This window comes from Acomys minous (genome assembly GCF_964271855.1).
Source record: "Acomys minous genome assembly, chromosome: 20".
Taxonomy (NCBI): Eukaryota; Metazoa; Chordata; class Mammalia; order Rodentia; family Muridae; genus Acomys; species Acomys minous.
Genome location: NC_140502.1, coordinates 21,060,835 through 21,075,256, shown reverse-complemented (window position 1 = coordinate 21,075,256; position 14,422 = coordinate 21,060,835). Strand labels below are relative to the sequence as shown.

The 14,422-nt window shown below is 54.4% G+C and overlaps 1 protein-coding gene across 2 annotated transcripts; it reads right to left on the bottom strand.

The window, feature by feature from the left end:
- Nucleotides 1–695: 695 nt before the first annotated feature.
- On the bottom strand, nucleotides 696–10,242 carry IRGQ (immunity related GTPase Q). 2 transcript variants are annotated; one of them, XM_084771393.1, is made up of 3 exons: nucleotides 9,143–10,242; nucleotides 8,180–8,717; nucleotides 696–6,349 (listed from the first exon to the last, which is right to left on the bottom strand). In XM_084771393.1, exons 2-3 carry the CDS (start codon nucleotides 8,713–8,715, stop codon nucleotides 5,125–5,127), a joined length of 1,761 nt encoding a protein of 586 aa, XP_084627519.1. In that variant the 5' UTR covers nucleotides 8,716–8,717; nucleotides 9,143–10,242; the 3' UTR covers nucleotides 696–5,124. The 2 variants fall into 2 exon arrangements, with proteins under 2 accessions (XP_084627519.1, XP_084627518.1); XM_084771392.1 differs by lacking the exon at nucleotides 9,143–10,242 and having other exon boundaries at nucleotides 8,180–9,136.
- Between the last annotated feature and the right edge of the window lie 4,180 nt (nucleotides 10,243–14,422).

The window sequence follows — 14,422 nt, the reverse complement described above, 5'->3', positions numbered from 1 at the left end:
GCCACACCCCCAGCCCCTCACTGGGGGATTCTAGGCAGGGGCTCTACCACTGAGTCACGCCCCCAGCCCCTCACTGGGGGATTCTAGGCAGGGGCTCTACCGCTGAGCCATGCCCCCAGCCCCTTACTGGGGGATTCTAAGAAGATACATCCCAGCCCTTAGACTGGGCTTTTCTTTTTGGAGGGGGAGGGGTTGAGACAGGGTTTCTCTGTAGAGCCTTGGCTATCCTGGACTCACTTTGTAGATCAGGCTGGCCTTGAACTCAGGAAGACGATCCACCTGCCTCTGCCTCCCGAGTGCTGGGACGAATGGCATGCGCCACCACACCTGGCTTGGCCTAGGGTTTTCAGTGTGGCAGTGCCTCCAGGGAGCCCAAGGCCAGCTGGACAGGAAATCCAATCCATGAGTCATTCTCAAGCCTCGGATTGCATCATGTTTGCTGTTGTCCCAGCGGCTAAAATCCAGTCAGGCTAAGAGGGCACCTCCAAGTGCTTATCAATGGAGAGGCCAAACTGGGGAGCAGTGGGTCACCCTGGCTCCAGAGTTCAGCTGCACGCCCGCCCGCCATCACGGACATGGAAGCATTTGAGAATCACTAAGGTCAAGGCTCAGCAGGCGAAATCACGTTCCACGGCACATACCCACACACGGACGCTTAAGATAATAAATTAAAAATTTTAAAAAGACACAAACAGTAGGATTTCTACTCTTTTAATTCATCTTTCTGAAACACAGCACAGGCTGAGCAGACTCTTAGAACTGTCTCCCATTCCAACAGACAGTTCCTTCATGAGCCGGAAGTGTAAGACGTCCCCCCCCCCAAGTGGAGTGTCCCCTCAGCAGTTTTCAGAACCCTGCGCTTCTGACAAGAGCAACGCCAAGGTTCACTATACAGTTGCGAGGCCAGCACGGAAGGCTGACAATTCCCAGAATTCCTGTGCCCAGGCTCTTCCAGACCTGAGGGGCCTCATGGGAGCACCCTGCTGGCAGCAAGTGGCCTGTGACTAGGGAGACTGAGCTTCTGTGTGGAGATTTCCAGAGGCCTCTTTCTTTTTCAGCTTTACTTACACCCTGGAAAGGCCTGAAAATCCTTATGCAGGCACCGTACGTAGTCACCCGTGATCCCAGATCTTCAGAGGCGGAGACATCATGAGTTTGAGGCCAGTCTGAGCTATAGAGTAAGACCCTATCTCAGGAAAAGAAAGAGAGAGACAGAGATGGAGAGACAGAAAGAAAGAAAGATAGAGCAGGCAATAGTTCAAAAGGCATCCACCTTTGCCTGTAATCCAGGATGCGAGAGGTTGGAGCAGGAGGACCACCTGGCCTCAAGAGTTTGAGACAGCCTGGACCCCCGTCTCCAGGTAACAAAACAAGAGGAGATGAGCATCTGTCCCCTAAGGAGTCACAAAACACATCTACGGAGCTGACCAGAACACGCCATGGCTACAACATGCTTTTTCTGATGTATCTAGCATATGCCTGCTGCCCAGAGAAGGGACGCCAGGGGGCCCCAAAGCAAGACACAGTCAGAGCTGGGGTTGGGTACCACATGCCTGTGATCCCAGCACTTAAAAGGTGGAGGCAGGAGGATCAGGAGTTCAAGGCCATCACCCTCTACATCTCTAACTCAAGGCAAGCCTAGGCTATGACAAGACATCAAAAAACAAACAAACAAAAACAAAAACACATACACACACAAGAAAGCAAAGGACCACGGTGTTACAGCAGGGCACTTGAGAGGAAATCCCAGGTGGCCCAGGTCGCCAGGCCAAGGGAAGTGGGGGCCCAGGCAAGTAGAGGACTAACATCTGTGTTCAGAGCTTCTCAGGAGGAGCTGCAGTACTCGTGAGGTGGGTGTGTGTGTTTGAGCCCGTTCATGTGTCGGTGCGCATGCTCAGACACAGTGCACGTGCAACGCAGCCAATTCCCAGTGACCTGCCGTCTGTGATGGCTGGTACCGTTCACTGACAGGATCTACACTCGCTGGCTGGACATGGCTATGGAGAGGTGTCTAGACTCGGTTAAATGAGGTGACGTCACCTACTGTTTGAAGAACAGGGCCAAAGGCTGTGGTCCCAGGGCAAAGGCAATGGAGAAAAGCAGACGGGATGCCAACCAATGCTTTCTGCTTCCCAAATGTGGCTGCCTGCCATAGCTTTCCCACCATGATGGGCCTGTGTCCCTGAACTATGAGCCAAAATAATTTCTTCAGTAATTGCTTTTCTCAGGTCATTTTTGACACAGCAACAAGAAAAAGGAAAAACAACAACAACAAAACCGTAATACACCTCACAAGATGGCATCTGCTGGGTGACTTGCCCCAACTCAGTAGGACCTTCTGCCCCTGCCTCCTGTCTCTAGAACTCCCACAATACCAACGCCGCCCCACAACTGGGCTGTCACTCGCCGTGGCCATTAACCACCTGTGGCTAAGGCCACTGTGAAAGTCAATCTCAAACTTTATCTGTATTAGACTCATCGACACGTAAGCGGGTCTGGGAGGACTTCGGAGCCATGAGGTGGTGCTGGCTTGTGATCCCGGCTCTGCAGGGGACTGAGGGAGAAGGTATCCCAAATTCAAGGCTAGCCTGGGGCAACTAAGTGAGACCCTTAATCTCAAAAGGAAAGGTAAGAAGCAGGCTGAGAGGACGTAGCTAGGAGGTAGAACACTTGCCTAGAATCCACCAGTGAGGAGCTGGGGGTGTGGCTCAGTAGTAGGACACCTTCCCCAAGCCCCACCCCCACCCCACCCCCAGTGAAGGGCTAGGGACATGGTTCAAGCATACGGTGTTCGCCTCGAATATGCCAGGCACTCCCTGGGTTGAGGCAACATGGGTTTGTGAACTGGGTTCCCCAACCTGTGAATTCAAGTATTTCTAATCAAGCGTCTCGTGGGAGCCGAGGTGTGCTCAGGTGAGAGGCGACACATTGGTTCTGACGGCTGAGCGAGAGGAATGCCAGGCAGGTCTCACGGAGAGCCTTGCGATGGGAGCCAGATGCTGTGGTCTATCTGTAACTGTAACCCCAGCCCTGGGGAGGTCGAGGCAGGGCCAAAGCTGGCCAGCTCAAGCATCCGAGGGCCTGGTGTCAGGCTGGTGGGTGATGAGCGGGGACAAGGAATGAGGAGAGGCAATGGCCAGACTGCATGGAGTTCAAGGCCAGTCTAGGCAGTGAAGAGCGGTCATGTAGCTCAGGTGGGCCTGCCACCCTCTGTCACCGAAGACGGCCTCAAACTTTTAATTCTCCTGCCCCCACCTTTCAAGAGCTGGGGTCCCAGGCATGCATCACCACACCAGGTGCCTCAACTTCCATGGGGGAGGCAAATGGTGTCCTTGGTGAGAGTTCAAGGTTGGATGGGGATAAAGACCCCCGAACTATGCAGCCCTCTGATTACTAGCCCTCGGCTTTTACAGTTCATGACTGGTCCTTTTATCGACCAGATGGACATATACAGCACTCATTCAGGTGGTGACAGTGGCCAGGCTGTGCCTGCTGCCATCTGCTCTCCAAGCAGGTGCTCACATCTTTTTCCCCTAGCTTGTCCCTTTTTGTAACAAGATATCGACAATCCGAATTCCAGACCATGTGCCAATGGCCAATAAACTGAAACAATAAATCCGAGGCACCTACAGTGCATCAGGCACTGCTCTGGGCACCAGGGTGTACCTAAGGAAAAAAAAGGACAGGCAAGAGGCAAGAGCCAACAAGCAAGTGAATGAATGAATGAATGAATGAATGAACGAATGAATGAGGCCATTATTGGTTGTAATGTTTGCCACATGGAGGATCAGGTGGCCGGAATCAGCACTACCTACTTAGGATGACCAGAGGGGCCATTTCAGGGAGACCTGATAGATGCAGACACAGTATCAAAAAAAATTGATGGGGAGGCAGAGCATTGCACAGAAAAACAACAGTTCTGAGGCGGGACCTAAGCCTCAGAAAAACAAACCAGGCTGGCTGGAGACAGGCTGGGGTGAAAAAGAGGCAGGGGCCAGCCACACGCTACCCTGCTGTGTTGATGAGCCCCTGGTGGTCGCATCTACCAGGCCTTCCTTTTTCGCTTTTGACACCGAAGCATCACCCATGGCACGTCCCACCTACACCAAGCTGAGGGCACCCTGGCTTCTAAGCCTTTGCCTCCCCCTCCTGGAACCCTTCCCACGGCATCACAGGCCCTGCCTGGCTCTCCTGTGGGAGGCCCTGCCCACAGCTGTGTCCTGTATAGACCAGGTGCAGGCTGGGGGAAACTGGAGGCCACGCAGAAAGCCAGGCTGCTACAGCAGGACTCCTGAGGCCCAGGGGTTAAGGTCAGTGTGACAGAAGAAACCAGTTATAGCTAAAGCGGACCAGGAGCACACACGCCGGAGACCCTGAGTCACCCAGCACCTGTGAAGTGGGGGCGTCACACCCCATCCCAGGAAATAGAGCAAAAGCAATGGCCGGGATCCCAATACACCAACGGCTCCATTCTTCCACACCCTAAAGACCCCATCCTAGACTACCTTGCCCAGACCTCCTGTCCCATCCCTTCAGTTTTGTGGGACAGTGTTCTCCACACCGAAGCCTTGGAGGGCAAACGGTGGACAACCCTCCACACTCCAAGAGACCAGAGGGTCTGCAGCAGGTCCCTGATCTCCACAGGACTGACTCCCCGTCACTAGAGAATTGACAACGTCCAGAGCCGCCTTAGGATTCGGACACTTGAGACGCATGGCTCCCACAGACCTGTTTTGTTGTTGTTGTTGTTGTTTTGCCAGCATACTCTGGTACCTTGCACTCCAAGGGCTCCAACGCCTTGCAGCCAGCACTGGCTCCGCAGCCCTAGGTCCGCTAAACAGGCAGGAATCAAGGCTTCTAGATCCAGGACCAGCTGGAGGCCACGGGGCTCCCATTTCTAGGAGTCCAGGCCCCCAAACTCCCTTTGCTATATTTGCATCCGAATGACACGCTTCTGGCGTCAGAACCCAGGAAATCAGGTGACCGTGAGTCGCAGATTTCAACGAGAAGTCAGTCTCCTTCAAGTCCCCGGGTTTGGGTGTACCACTCTTCACCCCTCAATCCCAGAGGCTGTGGGGCCAGCAACCAAGTCACCAGACACCTCCTTAGCCCCCACCACACCCCTCATTGGTTGGGCTCTGGGGGGCCCAGCACCGCCTCAGCATCAGCCAGCATCTCATCCAGGGCTTGCAGCAGTACACCGTGGGCTGCACGGTAACCCAGGCCACCTGTTGCCGCAGCGCCACCCGCGGGCCATAGGAAGGAGAGCGCGCCCAGCGCCGCGCCTCCCGCGGTACCCTCGCCTGCCCAAGACCCCAGCCTGGCCTCCACCTCGGCTCGAGTCACCGGGCCCGGGAAGCGCGTGCGCGCGGCCAATACCCCGGGTGCCAGGCCCAGGGCGCGCTCCCGTCGTGCCACGGCCGCGGGCTCGAGGCCTAGCGCGCGCCGCCACTCAGCCAGCTGTCCCCGGAGAAGCGCCACATCGCAAGCCCAGCCTAATCCTGGTACTGGGGCGGCAGCGGCCGCCAGGCTGGCTAGCAGAGCTGGCCTCCACGCTCCTGCCCGCAGAGCTGCCACCTTCCTCCTCGCCGCGCGGGGACATGCGGGTGGCAGCGCCAGCAGCAGTGCCCCGGCCTGAGCGGTGGGCAGGGCGCGCTGCAGCCAGGTGCTCAGCCCCGGGAAGCCGTCTGGCCTCAGCGGGAACACAGGCGGAGGCGCCTCCTCCAGCACCTCCCATGGCTCGTCCACCGGGCTCCGTGCGTCCGTGTCCCCCGAGTCCCCGACTCTAGGTTTCTCCTTTCCTTCTCTGCCTGCATCCCCAGAGCTCCCGTCGCTAGCACTCTTGGTCTTTTCTTCTTCCAGAGCCTCGGGTGGATCCTCGCCCTGGCCGTCCATGCGCACACCGACGAGTGGAGCTTCTGGTGACACCAATAAGCGAACCTGGGCCCAGTCCTTCTCCGTGGGAGCCCCAGGGGTGACGAGGATCAGGGCATCGTAGTGAGTCGGGTGAGGGGTGGCGGCAGGGGATGTGGCCGTGGGGCCCAGGGGAACAGTCCAGAGCACTACGTTGGGGCGCTCTGGAGCCGGATAAGGGGTGGGCTCAGTGGGCATCGAGGCAGGCGCAGCACCTGGGTCGCCAGGATCCAACCCCAGTAGCATATCCAGCACAAGGCCTACGTTGGCGGCTCCGGCCACAGCCAGGTCCAGTCGTGCGCTGCCCAGGCGCTCCAGGCCAGCGCGCACCCATGACAGCGCCGCCTCCAGGCCACCAGTCTCGAAGGCCTCTCGCACGGCTTCCAGCTCTGCTGCGCCCAGCACCTCGAAGCCATCCTGGGCAGGAGGCAGGAGCCTGCGGAAGTTGTGGGGAGAAAGGGTGGGAAACGGTCAAAGGTAGTAGAGATTTTTTCTTTCTTTTCTTTTCTTTCTTTCTTTCTTTCTTTCTTTCTTTCTTTCTTTCTTTCTTTCTTTCTTTCTTTCTTTCTTAGACAGGGTTTCTGTGTAGCCCTGGCCTCGAACTCACAGCGATCCGCCTGCCTCTGCCTCCCGAGTGCTGGGATTAAAGGCGTGTGCCACCAGGCCCGGGCACGGCAGTAGACCTTTAAAAGCAGGAAAAGCTGGCCTGGGTGAGCAAGGACCTGGCTTTTTGAATCCCGGGAAGTTTAGTAGGGAACTAAAGCAAATACAAACCAGGTGGGGCGGGCGCCGTGGAGCACGCCCTTAATCTCAGCACTAGGGTGGCAGAGACAGGCGGATCTCTGTGAGTTCAAGGCCAGCCTGGTCTACGGATCGAGTTCCAGGACAGTCAGAGATACAGAGAAACCAGGTCTAAACAAACAAACAAACAAACAAACCACGAAAGAAAAGATAAAAACAAAACCACACACACACCTAAATAAAGTGGGGCATGACCATAAAGTTAAGGGAGGAGCTTAAGGCTACCCAGAGGTCTGATCCAGAAGCTAACCTTGAGGTCAGGTTTCCAACAGACCGTAAGATGAAGACCCTGTTAAGACTTTCCTCCTGAACGGGGTGGGTGGTGGCTCCCACCATTAATTCCAGCACTGGGGAGGCAGAGGCAGGCGGATCTCTGAATTCAAGGCCAGTCTGGTCTAAAGAGCAAGTTCTAGAACAGCCAAGTCTACGCAGAGAAACCCTGTCTCAAAAAACAAAATAAACAAATAAAAACGACTTTGCCCGACCAGGGCTTTTCCAAATATGTGCTGGGTAGGACAAGTTTTCTACGGGTTGGGGCTTAGAGGAAGGCAAGGCCGTAACAGCAGCTGCAGTGTGGCTTATGGTGTCCCCAAGGGCGTTTTCTTGAGGAGTGGATTTTAGGAAGGGCATGCGATGGGAGAGATCTCACACAGTACTGGTGGGGCAAGTGAAGCCAGATGCAGCCGCTTCTTCCTGAGCTACATTTTGAGATCCATAAAATTGGGCAACTGGGTCGGGTGTGGTGGCCCACGCCTTTAATCCCAGCACTCGGGAGGCAGAGGCAGGCGGATCGCTGTGAGTTCGAGACCAGCCTGGTCTACAAAGTGAGTCTAGGAGCGCCAAGGCTACATAGAGAAACCTTGTCTAGAAAAACCAGAAGGAAGGAAAAAAAAAAAAGCAGCCGGGCAGCTGGGAAGGGGGTGGACTTAGGAGGAGAAGCCAGTAGGCAGCACTGACCTGAGAGAAAATTGGAGAAATGGAAGACCAGGACGATCTACGAGAAATAAAGCTCTTTGAGGGTCTGGTGCGGTGCTGGGGGTGTTGGGAGGAGTCGCTTGAGAACCGGAGTGCTCCACAGGAGACTTCCGGTAAAATCCCGGGGTGGGGGTGGGGGTGGGGAGGATGGACCACGGATGTCACAGGGAGATGGAGTCCAGCTTTTTGTCTCTCAACAGTATTTGCATATGTCTGGGCCTCGTCTCAAAGTCCCACCAGAGAGGGGGCTTGTGATGTCAGACAGTTTGCTCAAAGAGATAGGCTCTTTGAAGCGACACTCCAGTTGACCCTTGCCGAGTGCAGGCTTTAAATAACCAAAAAAAAAAAAAGGATGGCTTGTGGCGGAGGCTCTCTGATCTCAAGATCTGTGCCCTCTAACTTTCTAGGAACGGGGCTCAAGAACCCCCAAAGACCCCGCTAGCTGAGTTGGTTCTAGGCCACCCCACCCAGCCCCAATAGACCCCCTCACCTCTGCAGCGCCTCCGCCTGCGTCCGCAGCGCCACCTGCAGACGCTCTAGCTCCTCACAGCTGTCGCCGCCGCTGCCGCCGCAGTCCTCCGGCAACACAAAGAGAGTTGCAGCTCCCAACCCAGCACTGTCCAGCAAGGCAGCAGTCTCATCCCGGGCCTGAGATGCATTCTGGGAATCTCCAGGACGCAACTTCCGTACGGCCAGCAGCGGGGTCCCTCTGGCCAGGGCGGCCCTCGCTGCCTCTCCCAGAGCTGGGGTTATGGGCTCCTCGGTCCCCTTAGATCCTGGTAGCACCAATACTAGCAAGTTGGCCTCCGCCGCCCAGGGCCCAGGAGCTGCGGGTGGGCAGCTGAGCTCACCCAGGAAGAGGCCTGGAGCCGCAGCTCTCAGGCTGGGGACCCCAGAGTCCCGCCGTCCTTCAGGGATGTCTACCATGTCCACATTCTTGTCGCACAACGCGGCGATCAGCGCAGATTTTCCCGAGCCCGGAGGCCCCAGGAACAAGGCAGTCACGTCACCCCGCGGCAGAGACATTGCTGGAAAGTAAGAGGCGGGGAAAGACATCGGTCAGGGAGCACGTAAGGCTTTCTGGGTCTGTTTGCTTCTTGAAGACAGCATCTCGCTGTGTACTCCTGGCTGGGCTGGCCTGAACTCTGAGATCCTCCTCTCGCCTCTGGCTCCCTGACTGCTAAGATCAAAGGTGTGCACCGACACACCCGTAACGCCCTTCCTTTCCTGGCTGCCTCGCTGTAGCTCCGAGCATCAATCCTCCAGCCTATCCACCGTCACCCAGTAGGACCTAGAAACCCAACGCCCAGGGCCTGTTCCCCTCGAGAACCAAGCGTCTGTCCATTCTCCACACGAACGCATTTCTCTATTTGGGAAATCTCAGAAATCTGGCTGCCAATCTCTCCAGGGACTCGAGGATGCCCCTCCCCCGTCCCCGTTCCAAATCACCAACCTAGCAATGAGGTGACACGCCTGGACAGCAGAGAGAGCTCTGCCGGGCGGCGGGGGGGTGGGGTGGGGGGTCAGCCACACTGAGGCCCCACCCCTGATGATCAGCTGACGGAGGCCGACAGGGCAGGAGTGTCCGGATTTAGAGACAGCCGGACGCCTTCGGGTGGCTCTGTGGTGACGTCACTCCTTCCAAGACAGGGTGTGTCCGAGAGCGCTGCAGCTGAGACTCAAAAGTTCTTGGGGCAGCGCTCGGTCTTCCTAGCTGAGGCTGTTTGGGCATAGGAACAATAAAGCCCACGCGCGTGCGCAGAGAGCTTTACGGTGGCGCCCTAACCTGGACCCGCAACCAATACGCCTGCGCAGTAAATTTAAGACTTGTACGGCAAAAGGGGACCGGAAGCGGTGCACCCGCACAGTGAGCCTAGCGTTGTACGGAGCATGCAACCAATGTCATCATCACGTATCCCCCAGTACAGAAAAGGACCTCTCCACTGGCTCTTCGGAGGTCCTGGCTGGCCCGGCTGTACTAGTGCCATCCTGCAACCTTGAACCTGCCTCGGAGACACTGGTGGGGGCCACAGGGTCCGGAGAATGGGGGAAACTCTGCCCTGCTTTCCTCCGGTGGCAGCGCCGTGGCGATCGACTGTCAGGCACAGCGAAGGGACAGCCTTCTTGCAACCAGGAAGAAAGCCAAGAGGCCCGGGTGACCATTGCGAGCTAGGAGCAGTGCGTGGCAGCAGCGGGACCTAGAAATGAGCTGGTAGTGAGCGTGGGCGACGGCGGCTCTGGGTGAAACAGGAATCACAGGTTAGACAGGGTTGCCTCTTGGGAAGAGGCGGCCTAAAGTGTGAGCACCACTGATTGTCTGTTGGTTAGGACTGACACGCGAGAAACCAGCATGGGGCTGGTATGAAAGAGCAAGGTTTCCGCCTTCGCGGGGATTCGGTTTCGTGAAGATGAGGTCACCGGGATTTGAAGATGGAGGCGCCACAAACCGAAGGGTCTCTCCCGTAGGAGACGGCTGAAGCTCTTCTAGTGAGCCTGTTTTATCAGAGCTCAGTGGGTGTCATGGGTGGCAAAAATAAATAAATAAATAAATAAATAAAATTAAAGGGCCATCTATGGCTGGTGACACTCAGGTAGCCTCACCCTACTCTTGGCTTGACCAGAAAATTACTCTGGGGGAGACCTTAGAGCGACAAGCTCCTCCCATGGGGAGGAGTCCAGACAGCGCAGGAGGCAACCCCCTCTTTTTGAGCTCCGCCCCAAAGAGGATCTCATTATATCACCGCCCCTCCCTGCCAGAAGCGCCTGCAGTGATCCTGGCTACGGGCCAGCGATGACCTCTGCTCTGGGCACACAAGCCGAAGTAGGGTGCCATTCAGAGAAAGCCAAGGAGCTTCCAGGCGAGACTTGGGATGTGGGGTATGACACTGACTTGGAATGAGTCCCCAAGGTTCCTGTCTTAAATGTTTCCTAGACTTTCAATATGACTGCGCTGCAATTTCCCGTCTCAAGCGGGTGCAAGAGTAGGGCGGTGGTGGTAGCACATCTTTAATTCCAGCATGTGGGAGGCAGAGGCAGGAGGATCTCTCTGTGAGTTCGAAGCCAGCCTAGTCTACACAGTGAGTTCTAGGACAACCAGGGCCGTTACACAGAGCACTCTTGTCTGGAGAAAAACAAACAAACAAACCCCAACACTTATTTTGTGGTGCTCAGCACAAAAAAGCAGGGAGCTGGAGCGATCTCTCAAGAGTTAAGAGTACTTGTTGCTTTTGCAGAGGTCTTGGGTTTGGTTCTTTTTCTTTCTTTCTTTTTCTTTCAGTTTTTTGAGACAGTGTTTCTCTATGTTATCTTGGCTGTCCTGGACTTCCTTTGTAGACCAGGCTGGCCTTGAACTCATATCGATCTGCCTGCCTCTGTCTCTGCCTCGGCTGGGATTATAGCTGTGCACCACCTGTTTGTGAGTGCTCCGTTCTCATTAACACCAGAAAAGGGCATCAGATTCCATTATGGACGGTTGTGAGTCACCATGTGGTTGCTGGGAATTGAATTCAGGACCTCTGAAGAAAAGCTAGGGCTCTCAACCACGGAGCCATCTCTCTAGCCTTGGGTTTGCTTCTTAACACCTGAATAGTGGCTCATATCATACATAACTAGTTCCAGGAGAGCCAATGCCGACTTCTGACCTCTTCAGGCATCAGGCATGCATATGGTACAATACATATACGTAGATAAAATAGAATAAAAATATATGCACAAAAAATAGGAACCAAAATCAGGGACTTGTGTATGGTAGGCAGGTGTTCTACCACTGAGCCACACCCCCAGCCCCTCACTGGGGGATTCTAGGCAGGGGCTCTACCACTGAGCCATACCCCCAGCCCCTCACTGGGGGATTCTAGGCAGGGGCTCTACCACTGAGCCACGCCCCCAGCCCCTCACTGGGGGATTCTAGGCAGGGGCTCTACCACTGAGCCACGCCCCCAGCCCCTCACTGGGGGATTCTAGGCAGGGGCTCTACCACTGAGCCACGCCCCCAGCCTCTCACTGGAGGATTCTAGGCAGGGGCTCTACCACTGACTTACATTCAAGTTTATTGGGCATTGCAAAACATACCATGTAGAAAGACCTAGGAAAAGTGTCAAAAAGTGTTTATAGGAATTTGTGTGTGTGTTTAGGAATGGGTCAGAGAGGGGTGGGTATTGCTCAGATTTGGATGTTACCAGAAAGCAGAGGAATCCATAATTAGATTTTTTTTTCTTCTTGTTCTTTTTTTGAGACAAAGTCTCAGTAGCCAGTTAGTGTCTATAATTAACGGTGACAGTGACAAGCAGTTCTGACATCTGAGAGTCAGTCAAATGTGTAGCCCCAACTGGCCTATAGATCAGGCTGGTCCACCTGCCTCTGCTTCCCAAGTGCTGGGTCTAAAGGTTATGTGCCACCACATCTGGCAATGACTTCTTAAGAAATCCAGTGGAGGCCAGGCGTGGTGGCGCACGCCTTTAATCCCAGCACCCAGGAGGCAGAGGCAGGTGGATCGCTGTGAGTTCGAGGCCAGCCTGGTCTACAGAGTGAGACTAGGACAGCCAAGGCTACACAGAGAAACCCTACACAGGAGGAGGGAGGAAGTGGGGCTGAAGCTGAGATTGCTACAGCAGTGGCTACTCTTGTTAGCCAGTCCCGTTACTGGCTTGGGCAGTATTACTCATTCCTGTTTACCTCCCATCGTGGCTTTGTCTCTTGCAGATGCTCTGTGAAATTGTGTCTGTGCTCTGGACGGAGGCCTAGCAGTGTCAACTCCCACGCGTCAGGGCTGCTGTCACTGCCTCGGGAGCAGTAATTGCCAGCACTGCATAGCATTACAATGTTGCGGATTTACTATGGTCAGGACTGAAGGGGAGATAAACCGGTTTCTATTTTGATCCCAAGTGTGGGACGGAGAAGAGGGCAGGGTGTTTACCACTTAGATGTGAGAAAGCAGGGTGTTTTTCCACATAGAAGTCAAACTACTTCCTGGGGGAGCTTGGTGAAAAACACCCTTGAACAGACTGAGAGGATAAATATATGCTCAAAACAGGAGAGGAGAATTTTGGTTGGGACTTGGTTTTTGCCTGCTCATCCCTGCAATTCAAGAGGTCCTAAAGAGAACTGCTCCAGGGAAAGCTTCAAGGCTTTGGACTCCAACTGAGGCTTGTGGTTCCAGCAGCAACTTTGGTGGAATTGCTGGTCTGCTGAAATCCTGCTTACTACACCAGTGATATCCTTAAGATTTCATCGTAGTGTCCTTTAATATCCTTTTCTGACTGTGTTAGTCAGGTTGTTAGGGAGGTAGGCTCATTTAATAAGTTCATAATAAACTATAATTGATAAGAAAATTGGGCCTACACAGGACGCCAGGCAGTGTCTCAGTCACCGTGCCGCTTTGTCAGACAGGGAGACTTTGGGTTCTAATACTGGCTGCGCCTTTGAGCATCAGTCTGCTCACCCCCACACAGCAGGCCTATATGTAGCGCGGTCCGTATCGAGCAGTCATTGGTGCTTACTGGAATGGTTCAAAGACCCAGGACAGGTCTTGAAGATTCCTCCTGGCCTGCCTTCCCCTGTAATGGAAGTTTTGGTTCTTTGTAAACTTCGTTATGTTATATAAATCTGTTTTTGTTATAGTCCCAAGTGTGGATTTTTGTTTGGGCTTTCGTATGTCCACGGCTGATAGAGTTGCCTGTGGGGTGTAGTCTTTGCCAGCTGTTGATGGTCTGCCTCGTGTGGTATGGAGAGGGGTGTGATGTAGGATTCTGAGGAGGATAAACAGGAGAACCTGGAGAGAGAAAGTGTGGACTGCAGCAGTTCGGAGACCAGAGACTGATGGTGTGGTGGCTTGGAGACAGACGGAGAGAAACGTTTCAACACAGTGGCTCAGAGGAGACAGCTGTTTGCTGTTGATGGAGATTGGTATTTACCCAAAAGACCCCAATTGACCCTAAACAGCCGGGAGAAGGGGTCTGTGCCCTCTCTCCTCACTAACCTCTATAATAATAAGGGGCTGGTGGAAGGGAGCCCTACCCAAATATAGTTTAAAAAGAGCATCAACATCCCCCCATATCCCTCAGGCCACCTAGAGGTTCCATAGTGCACCCACTGCCCTGTTACCTTGGCAGATTTGATTCCAAGTTTCAGAGTGTCACGTGAAGCAAGAACAGTTGGAAGATTTTTGTGGAGCGGAAGCTGCGGGGGAGCCCTCTTCACTCTTGGTTACCTCCCCTCCTCCAAGATGTTTTTCTGCCAACGCAGCCACGGTCCAGCCTCCAAACCCTCCCCCATTGTGTTCATCCATCAAGACCCAGTCAACTTCTCTGAGGCAGCAACGCCAGGCACACGATGCCCACGCACACCATCCCTGGCCCCTTTGCCTGCACTGAGTGTGGTCGGTTGGGACTTTGCTAAAAAAAAAAAAAAAAAAAAGCAGGGCTCCATTGGGCATCCTCAGGGGGAGCTCTGAGTAGGTGTGAACCCTCGTTGCAGTGATGGGGCTCTACAGCCAGGGATCCACCTCATGCTAAGGGCACAGGTCCCCTGGGAGGATTTAATTACACTGCCAGGAAAGCAGAAGGCGAGAGTCACATCTGCAGTTTTTTTTTTTTGGAGCGTACCGGGCCCTTCCAGAAGCAGCAACACCAGATAAATAGATGCATTGAGAAAGCAAAAGGGAAAAATTATTCCTGTCTCCCTTATTCTCAGTTAAATGGCTTCAGATTCTATAATCACCTTTAATTTTTCCCAG

Bases quoted from the DNA above. Each gene is read 5' to 3' on its own strand.
- IRGQ (XM_084771392.1), bottom strand. From the start codon at position 8,745: ATGTCTTTCCCCGCCTCTTACTTTCCAGCAATGTCTCTGCCGCGGGGT. The intron at 6,350-8,179 runs GTGAGGGGGTCT...CAACTTCCGCAG, and splicing joins CAGGCGGAGGCGCTGCAGAG to GCTCCTGCCTCCTGCCCAGG.